General features: G+C 48.3%; 1 protein-coding gene across 4 annotated transcripts in view; it reads left to right on the top strand.

Annotated features, from left to right (window-relative positions):
- Positions 1–13,986, top strand: part of STARD13 (StAR related lipid transfer domain containing 13) — a 212,975-nt gene that overhangs the window by 165,162 nt on the left and 33,827 nt on the right. For all 4 annotated transcript variants that reach the window (XM_060234706.1, XM_060234710.1, XM_060234707.1 and 1 more), the window contains exon 6: positions 12,077–12,250. In XM_060234706.1, coding sequence (XP_060090689.1) covers positions 12,077–12,250 — 174 coding nt within the window. The remainder of the gene's footprint in view (positions 1–12,076; positions 12,251–13,986) is intronic.

A 13,986-nucleotide genomic window follows, 5' to 3' on the forward strand; every position in this document is an offset into this window, starting at 1 on the left:
AGAGAAGAAGCAATTTAACCCTTTATCCCCTCCCCATTTGGTTCTGTTAATTGAATCTGGGCTTCCAGCACTGTTAATATTTTAAAGGAAAATAGACAGGCCTTAAAAGATGTCTTTGGGGGGGTTTCCCTTTAAAACTGCTATTAACTGCATGGGCAGCCTGATTTCGGTTACTGAAACCAAATTGCATTTGAGTGCTTAAATCTTCTGTTCTTTCCCCATGTGGCTCTGTGTACACAATTTACTTTTTATAGATGTAACAAATCTTATAAAGGTATTTTATAGGCACAAACTCCATCACCAGCTGCAAAGAGGTTGCCCAAATGTTCACCATCGCATAGCCTTAGGCTGCTCGGAAAACAAGAGTCTTTCAGGAGAGTTAGAGATCGTTTTTTCACTCACAAGTATTAACTAGCTCCAAATTAATAACATTACAGGGTCAGAAAGATAGCTTGCATTTAAATAATTTTAATTTGTGTAAGCCAGGCTTTTTCACCCTCTCAGTTCTTCACTTAAATGTCAAAGATAATTACCAAAATGGACACAAATTGGCTACATCGGGTTCCCAATAGGGATGTGCAAAAACAAAAAATTCAGAAGTACACGGATTCGGAAGTATACGAGGGGAAAATATACGGAAACCCATATATTTCTGAATTCCATAGTCGGAATAGCATGTACGGTAGATGTGCGGCTATTTCCGAATATACGGCCCCATTATACCCTATAAGCCATTGAAATCAATGGCAAATAGGGTATATTTGAAGCCACCTGGAGGGGAAGGGGTTTGAGGGAGAGTCCCCAAATTTGCAGGGAATCTGCAGGAGACTCTCTCCTACAAATCCCCCAAGTCCCAAAAAGATTGGTCCAGGGGATCCCATTCCAGGGGCACCCAAAGAGGGTGCCCCTATTCCACCATTATACCCTATGGGCCATTGAAATCAATGGCAACATAGGGCATAATTAGAGGCTACTGTGGGGCAGGGGGTTTGAGGGAGAGCCCCAAAAACTGCAGGGAACCCGCAGGGGACTCTCCCCTACAAAACCCCCAAGTCCCAAAAAGATTGGGCCAGGGGGTCCCTGTCTTTGGGCTCCCCAAAAGGCCCATTGCCAACAATGATGGGGAAAGCCCAATTAGCCACTTCCTTCACTATAATTGCTGTGGGGAAAGTGGCTCCGGCCAGAGGGGAGTTTGAGGGAGAGGCCCCAAAACTGCAGGGCAGCTTCAGGGGACTCCCCAGCATGAAACCCCCCTGGCCCAAAAAGACTGCACCCATCTGTGGGCACCCCAAAAGGAACACTGCTCCCAATGGTGAGAAAAAAACAATTCGAGCCACTTCCTCACTGTAATTGTCGTGGGAAAAGTGGCTCTGGGGAGCAGGAGGTTTTGAGGAGAGCCCCCCAAACTGCTGTGCAGCTTCAGGGCACTGTCCCACACAAAACCCACAAGGCCAAAAAAAAAATGGACCAGGGGGTCCAATTCCTGGGGCACCCAAAGCCAAACCTAACTTCACACCAGATAATCTTTATAGGACCCAAATGCACTACATCCCTCTATCTACTCTATGAACCCTGCAGGCCTGGAACCAGTATAAACCCAGTTGCCAACATCACTGCCACACAAAACACAATCTGCTCAAGGTCTGCTCTGCAGACTTGGCTGCAGCAAACCCAGATGCCAGCTCTCCAGCCCTGCCCCAAACAACACGGGGAGAGCTGGCCAAGCACTCTCTAGGTCTCTCACCCAGGTGCCAGCTTCCCTGCCACAGAACACACAATCTGCAGATGCCAGCTCTCCAGCCCTGCCCCAAACAACACGGGGAGAGCTGGCCAAGCACAACAAGCATGCTGGCTCTGGGTCTTTCACCCAGGTGCTAGCTTCCCTGCCACAGAACACACAATTTGCAGATGCCAGCTCTCCAGCCCTGCCCCAAACAACACAACTCTCAAACAAGAGAAGTGGTGGACCACCACACCTAGCTCCACATCATTCTGCATCTGACACAAAGCAAGGAGCATTTTGACTTGCCTTGAGTGATGGATGGTTGGCTGGTCCAGGCTCTTTTGCGTTACCCAGGGTGCATCACGAGGAGGCGAGCCAGAATTGCACCCCAAATGAGGAGGACCACTGGGAGGGCCTCAGATTGTGTGAGAGGACGGCAACCATTCCTTCTTTCTCAGCTCAGCAACACACCAGCATCACTGTCCAATTAGAGGGACCTCAGCACTGGTATGGCTGCTGGCTGCCTGTCATCATCACTGGCACCTCCCTCTTTCTTCCTCCTTCCCCTGAAAAAAAACCTGGGTTATCCTGGCTGGGCCTGTGGGTGCTGTCGGTTACAGTTGGGGGCTGCAATGGCCCTTTCAGTATTATTAGGCATGTGTGGATGGGGGACGGGGGAAATTTGGATTGCTTTGCAGTTTTTAACCAACATTCACTTTTGGTTTGGGGAGGGGGGGGATGAGCTGCCAATCAATTTGTGAGTGAGTTTTTGGGCTGTCTTTGGACTCTAGTCTATTTTTAGTGGAGGAGCGTTTTACAACCACCTTCCAAGCGCAGGCCAAGAGAGGATGCAGGCACAAGTAGGTGTTCACTTCATTCACTCTCAAAGTCTACGTTCGGGGAGCCGAACAGAGGCAAGTTGACCTTCAGGAAGACCAACTGCTCAACTGTCCAGGGTTGCAGGCGATTGTGATGTGGGCAGACAATGTCACCCATATGCGAAAAAACGCGCTCGCTCTGCACGCTCGTCAGTGGGCATGAGAGGAACGCCTTGGCCACGGAGAAGAGGGCCAGCCAGACCTCCTCCTTCGTGACCCAGTAGTCCAAAGGAGACGCTTCCTGCGGCTCAAGGGGCTCCAAAAGATACCGTATTTTTCGGACCATAAGATGCACTCCCCCCCCCCAAAAAAAGTGGGGGGGAAAGTGTGTGCGTCTTATGGAGCGAAGGTACCTTCCTCGGGGGGGGAGTGATCCGTTGCCTCTGCCTCTGACCCCGGCGCTTCCCCCACGCCTGCCTGCCTGGCTCCAGCTTCTTCCAGCAAGCGCTGGGATTGCTCCACGCTGCCCCCACCGGAAACCCAGCGCTTCGTGACCACCGGCTGAGGAGAGGGCAGCGTGCTTCCTCCGCGCCTGTCTGCCTGGCTCCAGCTCTGACACTTACAGCAAGCGCCAGGATCGCTCCCTCTGCCCTCCGATCCTAGTGCTTGCTTTAAGCATCAGAGCTGGAGCCAGGCAGACAGGCACGGAGGAAACACCCGCCCCCTCCGCAAACCCATCACTTCGCGAGCGCCGGCTGTGCAGGGTGCAGCGTGCTTCCTCCGTGCCTGTCTGCCTGGCTCCAGCTCTGATGCTTAAAGCAAGCGCTGGGATCGGAGGGCGGAGGAGCGATCCTGGCACTTGCTGTAAGCGTCAGAGCTGGAGCCAGGCAGACAGGCACGGAGGAAGCACGCTGCCCTCTCCGCAGCCGGCTCTCGCGAAGCGCTGGGTTTGCAGTGGGGGCAGCGTGGAGCGATCCCAGCGCTTGCTGGAAGAAGCTGGAGCCAGGCAGGCAGGCACGGGGGTAGCGCCGGGATCGGAGGCGGAGGCAGCGGATCGCCCCCCAGGAGGAAGGTGCGTCCTTATGGTCCAGAGTGCCTTATGGTCCAAAAAATACGGTAGTCCCTCACCATCTCAGCACCCATCTTCGCTCTTGGTAGGGCCTTCCACTCCTAGAGGGGCCAACAACCCGCCCGATGAATGTCATCTCAGCACTCTTCATGGCATGAGTCTGGTGGGAAACACTGCCTAGCTGGGGAGGCTGGGGATGAACAACAGCAGTGGAAGTGACAGATGAGCTGCTTCCACCCCCCTCCTCCTCAACTACCAGCACTGGGCCCGCCCTGACTCTGGAACGTTCAACCTTCTGGGAGAGCTCGTCTCGCCAGCGATCGAGCTCGTTGGCCCGCTCGGCAACTGTGCCCTTCAGGCGCGGGTCTAACATGGTCGGCATCAAGTAGACCTTATCCTGGGTGAAAGTCTGAAAGTGGGCCTCAAGCCCTTCCTGCAGCCTAACAACCAGGGTGCGCACCACTGGGAGAACGTCTGCAAAGCCTTGAGCTGGCACTAGAAATTAGGCCAGGTCCTCACGGGCCATCTGTACCATGGAGACGACCAGTGTGATGCTCGCCGTGTCAGACAAGAGCATTTCTGTGTGGGTCTTGAAGGGCCCAAGAACCTCCACAGTCTGAGAAATGACCACCCAGTCCTCTTGGGTGAGACGGTTCTCATCCCGAAAGACCCTTGTCTCAGAGACAAAGGCATCCAGGGCTGCTCTCTGCTCCACCATGCGCTCCAGTATGGCACAGGTGGAGTTCCAGCGTGTGCTGACGTCACCGATCAGGCGGTGCCCTGGCATGCCTGTCAGTGTCTGTTTCTCACGCAGCTGATATGAGTCCGTATTGCTGCGTGAGAATTGACCCGTGATGTGCCGACACTTCTGGAGCAGAAGTCGGTACTCATGGGTCGCGGCTAGATACTGACGATCCTGGCTTTTCGTCTGGCCCAATGCGTCCTTAACCACGAGGTGGAGAAGGTGGGCCACGCAAGGAAGGCGTTTTAAACCCTGACACTGGACAGCCGCGTTGATGTTAGAGCCACCATCAGTCACCACGAAGCCCGTGGCAACGTCCTCGCTGCCTACCCAGCCCTCTAACTGCCGTGAGAGGATGGCTCTGAGAGTGTCCGCCGTGTGCGGCGCGTTGACTGCTTCGTCGTGCATCATGGCCCAGCGATAGCCGGCCTGGCGACCCTGACCCTGCCTGCCACTACTGCTGCCACCCCCACCCCCACACTACATAAGAACATAAGAGAAGCCATGTTAGATCAGGCCAGTGGCCCATCCAGTCCAATACTCTGTGTCACACAGTGGCAAAAAAAAATTATATACACACACACACACACAAACACACACACTGTGGCTAATAGCCACTGATGGACCTCTGCTCCATATTATTATCTAAACCCCTCTTGAAGGTGGCTATGCTTGTGGCTGCCACCACCTCCTGTGGCAGTGAATTCCACATGTTAATCACCCTTTGGGTGAAGAAGTACTTCCTTTTATCCTTTTTAACCTGTCTGCTCAGCAATTTCATCGAATACCCACAAGTTCTTTTATTGTCAGAAAGGGAGAAAAGTACTGCTTTCTCTACTTTCTCCATCCCATGCATTATCTTGTAAACCTCTATCATGTCACCCCGCAGTCGACGTTTCTCCAAGCTAAAGAGTCCCAAGCGTTTCAACCTTTCTTCATAGGGAAAGTGTTCCAGCCCTTTAATCATTCTAGTTGCCCTTTTCTGGACTTTCTCCAATGCTATAATATCCTTTTTGAGGTGTGGCGACCAGAACTGCACACAATACTCCAAATAAGACCGCACCATCTATTTATACAGGGGCATTATGATACTGGCTGATTTGTTTTCAGTTCCCTTCCTAATAATTCCCAGTTGGCCTTTTTTATTGCAAACGCACACTGTCTTGACATTTTCAGTGAGTTATCTACCATGACCCCAAGATCTCGCTCTTGGTCAGTCTCTGCCAGTTCACATCCCATCAACTTGTATTTGTAGCTGGGATTCTTGGCCCTAATGTGCATTACTTTGCACTTGGCCACATTGAACCGCATCTGCCACATTGACACCCACTCACCCAGCCTCAACAGATCCCTTTGGAGTTCCTCACAATCCTCTCTGGTTCTCACCACCCTGAACAATTTAGTGTCATCCGCAAACTTGGCCACTTCACTGCTCACTCCCAACTCTAAATCATTTATGAACAAGTTAAAGAGCGTGGGACCCAGTACCAAGCCCTGCGGCACCCCACTGCTTACCGTCCTCCACTGCGAAGACTGCCCATTTATACTCACTCTCTGCTTCCTATTACTCAGCCAGTTTTTGATCCACAAGAGGACCTGTCCTTTTACTCCATGACTCTCAAGCTTTCTAAGGAGCCTTTGATGAGGAACTTTATCAAAAGCTTTCTGGAAGTCAAGGTAAACAACATCTATCAGCTCTCTGGGTTGCCACCAATGCGCAGTCAGGGAGAGATACCCCTGGAACGCATGTTGGGAGCTCCAGATATCTGAGGTGAAATGAACAGTCCCCCCGGCAGCACGGGACAAATGCTCCTTCACCACAGATCTGGCCGCCCTGAAAACAGCTGGCACAATGATCCTGCTAATGGTGGTTCTCGCAGGAACTTTGTACCAGGGCGCCAGGTACTCGAGCAACCCTAGCACCCCAGGATTCTCAACCACTGAAAATGGAAGCCCATGGGCAATTGACCTGGCAAGGTTCCAGGCGATCACCCTCCTGCCATACCTGATTCCCCCTCTTGGCACACAGGTGCGTCCCCCACCAAACATCTCAGGCAGAGATGCCTGGCGTCCCTGTACTCCCACAGAACGCTCCTGGAGAGCGGAGGTAGTCGCGATGGGAGAGACCTTCTGGCTGTGTGGTGTTAGCCGCTTGGGCACCACAGCACCACCCTGCTTCTCCCCCTTAAGAAGCACCCCTAGGTGGTGCTTACACAGGTGATTCCGCATTCCCCCCGGAGTCAGGTGGGCAGGGTCCCGCCCACGACTGATCCGGGCCCTGCACAGCTGGCACTGCGCATAGCGTGGATCCTCCATAAGTTGGAAATGCTTCCAGACTTCGGAGGTGAACGGATGCCCAAACTGACTGGCAGCTTGGGTGTCCGGAGCCACCTCCTTTGAGGTGCTCAGGGCAGACACATCATGTCTCGGGGTGGCAGGAGGGGCTGGCCGCCGGGGGGAAGTGGGCGGAGATGGAGGCACCTCATGTGTCTCCATCTCTTCCCCCTCCACCCCATGCGGCCTCCCCTCCTGACCATCCCTTGAAGGACTGCTGGTGCCCGAAGGAACCGAAGAAAGGGGCTGGTCCTCCTCAACCAGCTTCTCCTCCAGCTCCTGCACGACACTCTGCACCCTCCTTGGGGTGATCATTTTGGACAGAAAACTGTCCCCAAAGCTCATCTCCAAGGAGGGCTGCTCTTGCTGCCCCTCCTCTGGCTGCTGAGGCCGAGCAACATCAGCTGGAGGAGAGTCTGCCCAGCAGCAGACCCCTGCTCAGTGCCAGCACCTAATGGCACCTCTGCTGGGGGCGCCCCACCAGCAGCCTCGATGAAGGGCCCAAGGCGGGCCTTCTTCTTCATCACACTCCGGCCAGAGGTCGGAGTGCTGGTAGGCGGCTGTGGAGTGGCCCCACGCACAGGTGGGGGGGAGACCTGGGTCCTCCCCCTCCCCTCCACCCCTCTAGTCTTCTCCTTGGCCTTGCCCCCAGGGCCGCTCTTCTGCTGCCTGTGACTCATTTCACCCTTGGCCAGTCTTACACAACCTGAACTGAGAGTGGGGTTTTTTTACAAACCTAACTCACTACACTGTACCCTGAACTAATAGGTGCCCTGACTTCTTTTTAAAAACCCTCCCACCAAAACTTGTTTGTTTGTTTTTTTGGTCCCTAACCTGTCCCTCTTTGGGTTGGGGTAGTAGTAGTCTGGTAAAGTTTAGGAGACTAGGTGATCCTGCCTCTACCTTGCTACAGTTTTTAAAAGGCTACCTTGAGATGAAGGCAATCCTTGTTATATCCTCCTAGTTAAACTTCTCCTAACTAGATCCTGGGACAAACCTGATTTCCTTGCAAACTAGAAATCAGGTGCCCCCTATAACTTGAGAGAAGCTGTGGTTTACCCTATGGAAATCTAAGGATGCACCAGCTTTCAGTGGCTGAAAGCAAGATGCACTGCAATCCTAGTCTCTTTAAAAGGGAGCCTGATGTGGCCTAGTAGTCATGCTGCCTTTTATGAGAAACCTAAAATCTTTTTAAATCACCCCTATCTGGCCTACTTGAATTTTGAAAGGAGATAAAGCCCTAAACTGGATTATTTTTTTTTAATTTCAAAAAACACAATCCCTAAAAACACCCTTATTAGTGGGGCAGCCTATTTAGTGGCCCTAGCCAATCTGAAAGCACACTCAGACTCCAAAAATAACTCTATAAAAACATGAAAGTGACCCAGCCCACACACACCCTCACCAACCCCCACACCAACCAGAGGTAATTTAAAAAAACCAAAACGTGACAGAAAGAAACTTAACTTTTAACCCACCCACCCAAAAAACCCAGCACAATCAGAAAATGCCAAGCAACTCAACTATTAAAAAAGTGGCCTTTTCACCAATAAGAAACCTCAGGCCAAATCAGTCAACAACACCCCCCCCCCCGAACCAGAACCAGGAAAAGGGACAACAGGAGAAGGCCAAGAAACTCAACTGTTAAAAAAGTGGCCTTTTCACCAATAAGAAACCTCAGGCCAAATCAGTCAACAACACCCCCCCCCCCTAAAACCAGAACCAGGAAAAGGGGGACAACAGGACAGGCGGATACAAAACATGCAGCAATAGAGAATAGATCCAAACAGAAGGCCAACACAAACTCAACTGTTAAAAAAGTGGCCTTTTAAACAATAAAAATTAGGCCAAACAGCCCCCCCCCCCCCCAAGAACCAGAAGTGAAAAGGAAAAACAGCAGCACAACACAGCAGCAACAAATCAAACACAGAATCCTTTTAAAATAGTAAAAAACTTAACTTTTAACAATACAGGAACTTTACCAACCCCTCCCCCCCCCCAAAAAAAACCCCTTCACCCTAACCCCAAGAAATCCAAGCCACCCAAATCAGGAAAAGTAAAACGACACTGCACTTTTAAAAGTCGTCTCACTAAAGTAAGATATGGGCAAATTGGCAAAAAAAAACCCCACCCCAGGCCCCCTCCCCCAGCAGAACCCCCTAACCCCAAATAAGCTACCCACCACCCAAATCTGGATAAGTAAAGGGACTCTGAGTCTTAAAAAGTCCTTTTACCAACTAAAATAAAAACAAGAACCCCAAGACTGTCTTACCTTAGACGTCTTCTATACTCCAGGCAAGTCTGGTAAGGCTGAGAGAGAGCAGCAGCAGCTGAGGCCAAGGGCCAGCACAGCACAATCTCTCTCTCACACCAACACAGCAGCAATGGAGGAGTCCAGCCAGGCAGACTCCTTAAAAAGGTTCTCTGGCCCTACAGAGAGCAGTTTCAAAAAATAGCACTGCTTTGTGATTGGCCAGACAACAGTGCTTACTTGGATACCCAAGTAAGCAAAAGATCAAAAGAACAACAATGTTGCTGATGGCTGGGGGATCCGCTACACAACAGCCCTGCAAAGCATGCATTTGCAATGCATTTTGCAAATGCATGCTTTGGATTGGCTGCTGGGGCTCCTCTTCCCCTCCCCCCCCCCCCGATCCCAGGGAGGCTATGGGAGAGGTGGGAAAAGGCTACCAAAGGCGGGAAAGGAGGCAAGCAGCTCCCCTGAGGCTGCAGAAGCCCCTTTCCCGCCTTTTCCATTGACTTCCGTATACTTTCGAATATTTATACGGAAGTATACGGCGAGCCATACTCAGCTCCCGCATAATGGGCCTCAATTGGAATCGGCTGCATGCGATTCCGTATACAGCTGAACCAAATGCACACCCCTGGTTCCCAACCTTTTTGAACCTGTAGACACCTTCAGAAATCTGGCAGTGTGGTGGGTGCAACAACAAAATGGCTGCCATAGGAAACCAACCACACAATGTCAGGGGGTGAGACTATGCGTAACTCAAATAATGTATAACTCTAATAGTAGCACTTCAACATTAAGCTATGCTTAACAGGATGCTGTTTAGAATAAAGTTATTGTTTTAAAGTTTTTTCTTGCAAACACACAGCTTATCTGCAGTCACACAGTGAAGATATTATCTTTTGAAATCTCTTCCTTCCTCCTAAAAACTGATGGGATTCCCCATTTACATCGATAGATGTTTTGCTGAGTTTTCAATGTTGGGAAATTACCTTATGAATGTTATGTACATGATGTGAAAATTCAATAAAAACATCTATGTAGACCAGAGGTCCCCAACATAGTGCTTATGGGGCCATGCCTCCTGCTGACACTTTCTGGGCAGCTGCCAAGTGTTTTTAGAAAATGGGTGGGGCCAAGAAGGGCTTTTTCCATCAGAACTTCTGATTGGCTACTGGAGGTTTGATTGGCTGTGCAGATATCTAATAAGTTGCTTTGGCAACAGCTGCCACCACAACACTAATATCTTCACAAGGACATATTCAAGATTACTTTGCAAAAAAAAGCATGTAATTCCAGAGCATTTGTTTTAGTTACCCTTTTTCAATTGTCCTTGCTTCAATTGCCCTTCTTAACAATAATTACGTGGCCTAAACCAAGAAAGATGGTTTGCACCCTCTGCCTTCTTAGTCCATGTACTAGCCACGTATTTCACAGATTCTCCCCAATCTACATTTGTTTATTATTTATTTATTTACAAAATTTGTATGATGCCTTTCTGCCCTTATAAGGTATATACATACCTTGACCTGTTATTGTACACCAAATTAGTGTGATAGCTGGATACTTTAATTTACATGGAGATTTCTTGGTGGGCTAGTGCTCTGAAAGACCACCACTGCTTCTTTTGACCTCTCAAAGGAGAAGGCAAGAAGCTGTAAACTTCCTAAGCTCTTGCCTTCCCCAGCCCCTTGTGACTTTTCTTCAGCTGTCATTGGGTGCTGCTGTTTTACTGTATTGGTAGCTGAATGGAGCTCCCAGGAAAAGACAAAGATGTTGTCATATTTGCATCTATGTGTGGGAATGGGTTTCTGGGTGTAAACAGGAACTGTTAATTTTTTTTTGTTGGAATGTGGCTAGGAATGTGACAATCAACAGATGATCCTTGATTGCTGGTGAGAAAAGGCTACCTAGTTGTGGCTCACTGATTAAAGTGTCAGGATTGGGAAAGGAGGAACCAGGCATTGGGGGTTTGCTGTGATAAGGAGAAATCTCTTCTTTCCCTTGGGCTCCATAATGCAGAAGAATACCTCTTGTTTTTAGATGGGGGAGAAACCAGCAGCCTGGAGAAGCTCTACAGCCACCTCTCAAAATAGCAAGTCAGATGTGTGCTTAGCTGCTAGGAACCATTTTGTTTGGCCCTACTCCACCTTGGTTTACTGTACACTTCCAAACCCCACTCTGGTCCACTCCTGAACCAGGCACAGCTGGCATTTGTATTGTTAGAGAATTAGGGGGGAAGGATTATATGGGACGTTTCCCAGTTTGCTCTTTGCAAGGGTACATAGGGGGCCTTACAGCCTCCATGGGGGTCCAGAAACACTAAGCCTTCCCTGATTTTCAGTGCAGTCTGGGAACCATTGTTCACTTAAGTATTTTACGGATTAGTACCAAACAATATAATTGGAGCTGAGTCAATGTTTTAATTTGATTGATTAATATGAACAAACTAATTGGTGAAAATGTTAATTTTTCTTGCAACTGTTTTACCTACCTATGAAAATTTGTGGAAACAATGCCAGGAAATTTCAAAATGTCAAGAGGATAATTAAGTAAGATTTATAGTGTTCTAGCACCAGAACTTTGCATGATTTTGTGTCCTTTGACCTTCTGGGTTGCAATCTTCAACCTGAACAGGAACACATGGACCTTTGTGAGGGGTCCCCTCTCCCCATTTGTTAACTTCTTACTCTGCCCCTATTAATATCCCCACATACAGCTAAGACATTGCTGGGACTTGGTTGCATATGCTGCCAAAGTTCATGTCAGTACACTGAAGTTATGGATCATGCCTTAAACTGGGATTCTGCATTTCCTTACAGGTGCCATAAATGCTAATTAGATTTATTTGAGTAAAGTCTGATAGTAGTTTTGTACTTGATTTGTTATAGCTATAGCTGTAACATTTTTCAGAAATAAGAGTTTTCATATGAGTTCTTGTTATTATATTACTTAAATGTTGATAGCAGACACTCAGGCTTTATACCATAGTGGAAGAAAATGTTGTATGCCTGCAAGTGTAAAATGCATCAGGACCCATTCACCCCAAATATAGAGACAGTCTGCAAACTCTACCAGGTATCATACCGATTGCCACGATCAAGCTTACTTTGCAGCTTTGTTTTATTTTTGTCTAAAGGCGATTACGTTGGCATAGTTTCCAGATCTCTCATCAGCTGAGCCATACCATAGGATCGCTGCAGATCAGCAATCAGTCAGCTTCTCAATTAAATCTGCTACAAAAATTCTCCTTGCTTCGCCTTACTGCCATCATGGAAAAATACTCCATGTCAAACAAGCACGGCTGGACATGGTGAGTACTGTACATAGTACGTGGGAGAGACTAACAAATAGCAAAGTGTTACTTTTGAATTTTTACTAACATAACATCTTCCAACTGAGTATCTTTCAGCAGTCGTTGACCTCTAAAGAGACCATGTGAGACTGCCAAAAATTATAACTCTAATTTTACAGCCAAAGGCAACTGAATCACAGTGATTACTCTTAAAGTCTCTGTTCACAATGCGGAGTGACATAATTCAGGAGAACAGACACTGTGCAGTGCCAGGAGATTCCCTGGTCTGCAGTAGTAGTAAAGATCTGTACCTAAAAAAGACATAAGAAGTAAATGCAAGTATGATTTCAAACCAGCTTTTCTTTAATTTTGTACTATGATTCACTGGTAAAAAAAAATGCCTAAAAGTTGGTGTTAGGTATTAACAATCTAGAAAAGTTCTTAACAATTAGCAAGTTCTTATTGAAATTTTGGATGTCCTCAGCCAGAGCATGGAACTCTCTGTGTGGAATTCTCTGGTGGAACTCTGCCAAACAACAACCATTGTTCCTCAGGGCATGCAAGGCAGAGATGCTCCACCAGGCAATTGGTTGAGAACAACAATGATTCCCCATCTGGCCAGCACTCTTGTTCTTCCTGCCCCCCCCCCCCAGTGGCAGTGGCAGTGGCATATTCTGGCAGTATCATTGCCACCTTAGTGTTCATAGGTTGTTACTGCTGTATAATGTATTATGGAATTTAAATATGATTTTATTATGGAAATGTTTTATATGGATATACACCCTGAGCCCTGTTCCACAGGGGAGGGTGGTTTAAAAATCTAATAAATAGATAAATGCACATTATGCTGTGTGAAAAAAAATAGCCATCCAGTTCAATGAAGAGAAAGATCAGGGGGGGAAAGGAAACACTAAAAACAGGAGCAAGGAGTAATGGTAGCCGTAGTGCTTATAGTGCCAGAAGAGATTGCATAGGTTCTAGCCTCTGTACCAAAAAAAGACAGAGGTTCTATACTCAGTCCACCAGTATACCCAATACAGATTTGGGTATACTGGTGGACTGAGTGCTAAACTCCATTTGACCTTCTCACACTTTCTCAGTGCCTGTAGTGTACGCAAACCCTTCTGGTCCTCATCTAAAGGGACCGTTCGGATTTAGTGGGGAATAATGGAAATTCACTGCAAGGTTCAAAGGGGCCACTATTATAAGTATTTCAAGTTCAATTGCAAGCAAGCAGTGAGTATTAAAAGCATTTGTTGTGCAGACTTTTCTAGTATATGACCTATCAGGGCTTTTTTTGTAGAAAAAACCCAGCAGGAACTCATTTGCATATCAGGCCACACCCCCTGATGCCAAGCTAGCCGGAACTGCGTTTCTGTGTGTCCTGCTCAAAAAAAGCCCTGTGACCTATGATCAAGCAATGATCAACACAGACCAAAGTGTAGCAGCTTTCTAAAAGCCAAGAAGTCTTTAAAATTTTTTGGTATGCATGCCTAGAATAGCGACCGATTTTAAAAGTTTATGACAGTGGTCACTTTGTGTGTAGAACTAGTGTGCTGGCCACAGATATAGGTCTTGTTGATAAATGGGGTCTGAGACCCAAAGACCTGTCTAAATAGTACACCTGCTTGCCCCACCTGTTCTCCTTCACGTAAAAGTCACAGTGGAACCTAGAAATTCCCACTGGATGCATGTCTGTATCCTTCAAGCTGATCATTTGTCAAGTGATAGTTCATCTTCCACTCCTTAGCAAC

The sequence above is a fragment of the Heteronotia binoei genome, chromosome 3 (genome assembly GCF_032191835.1).
Source record: "Heteronotia binoei isolate CCM8104 ecotype False Entrance Well chromosome 3, APGP_CSIRO_Hbin_v1, whole genome shotgun sequence".
NCBI classification, from domain to species: domain Eukaryota; kingdom Metazoa; phylum Chordata; class Lepidosauria; order Squamata; family Gekkonidae; genus Heteronotia; species Heteronotia binoei.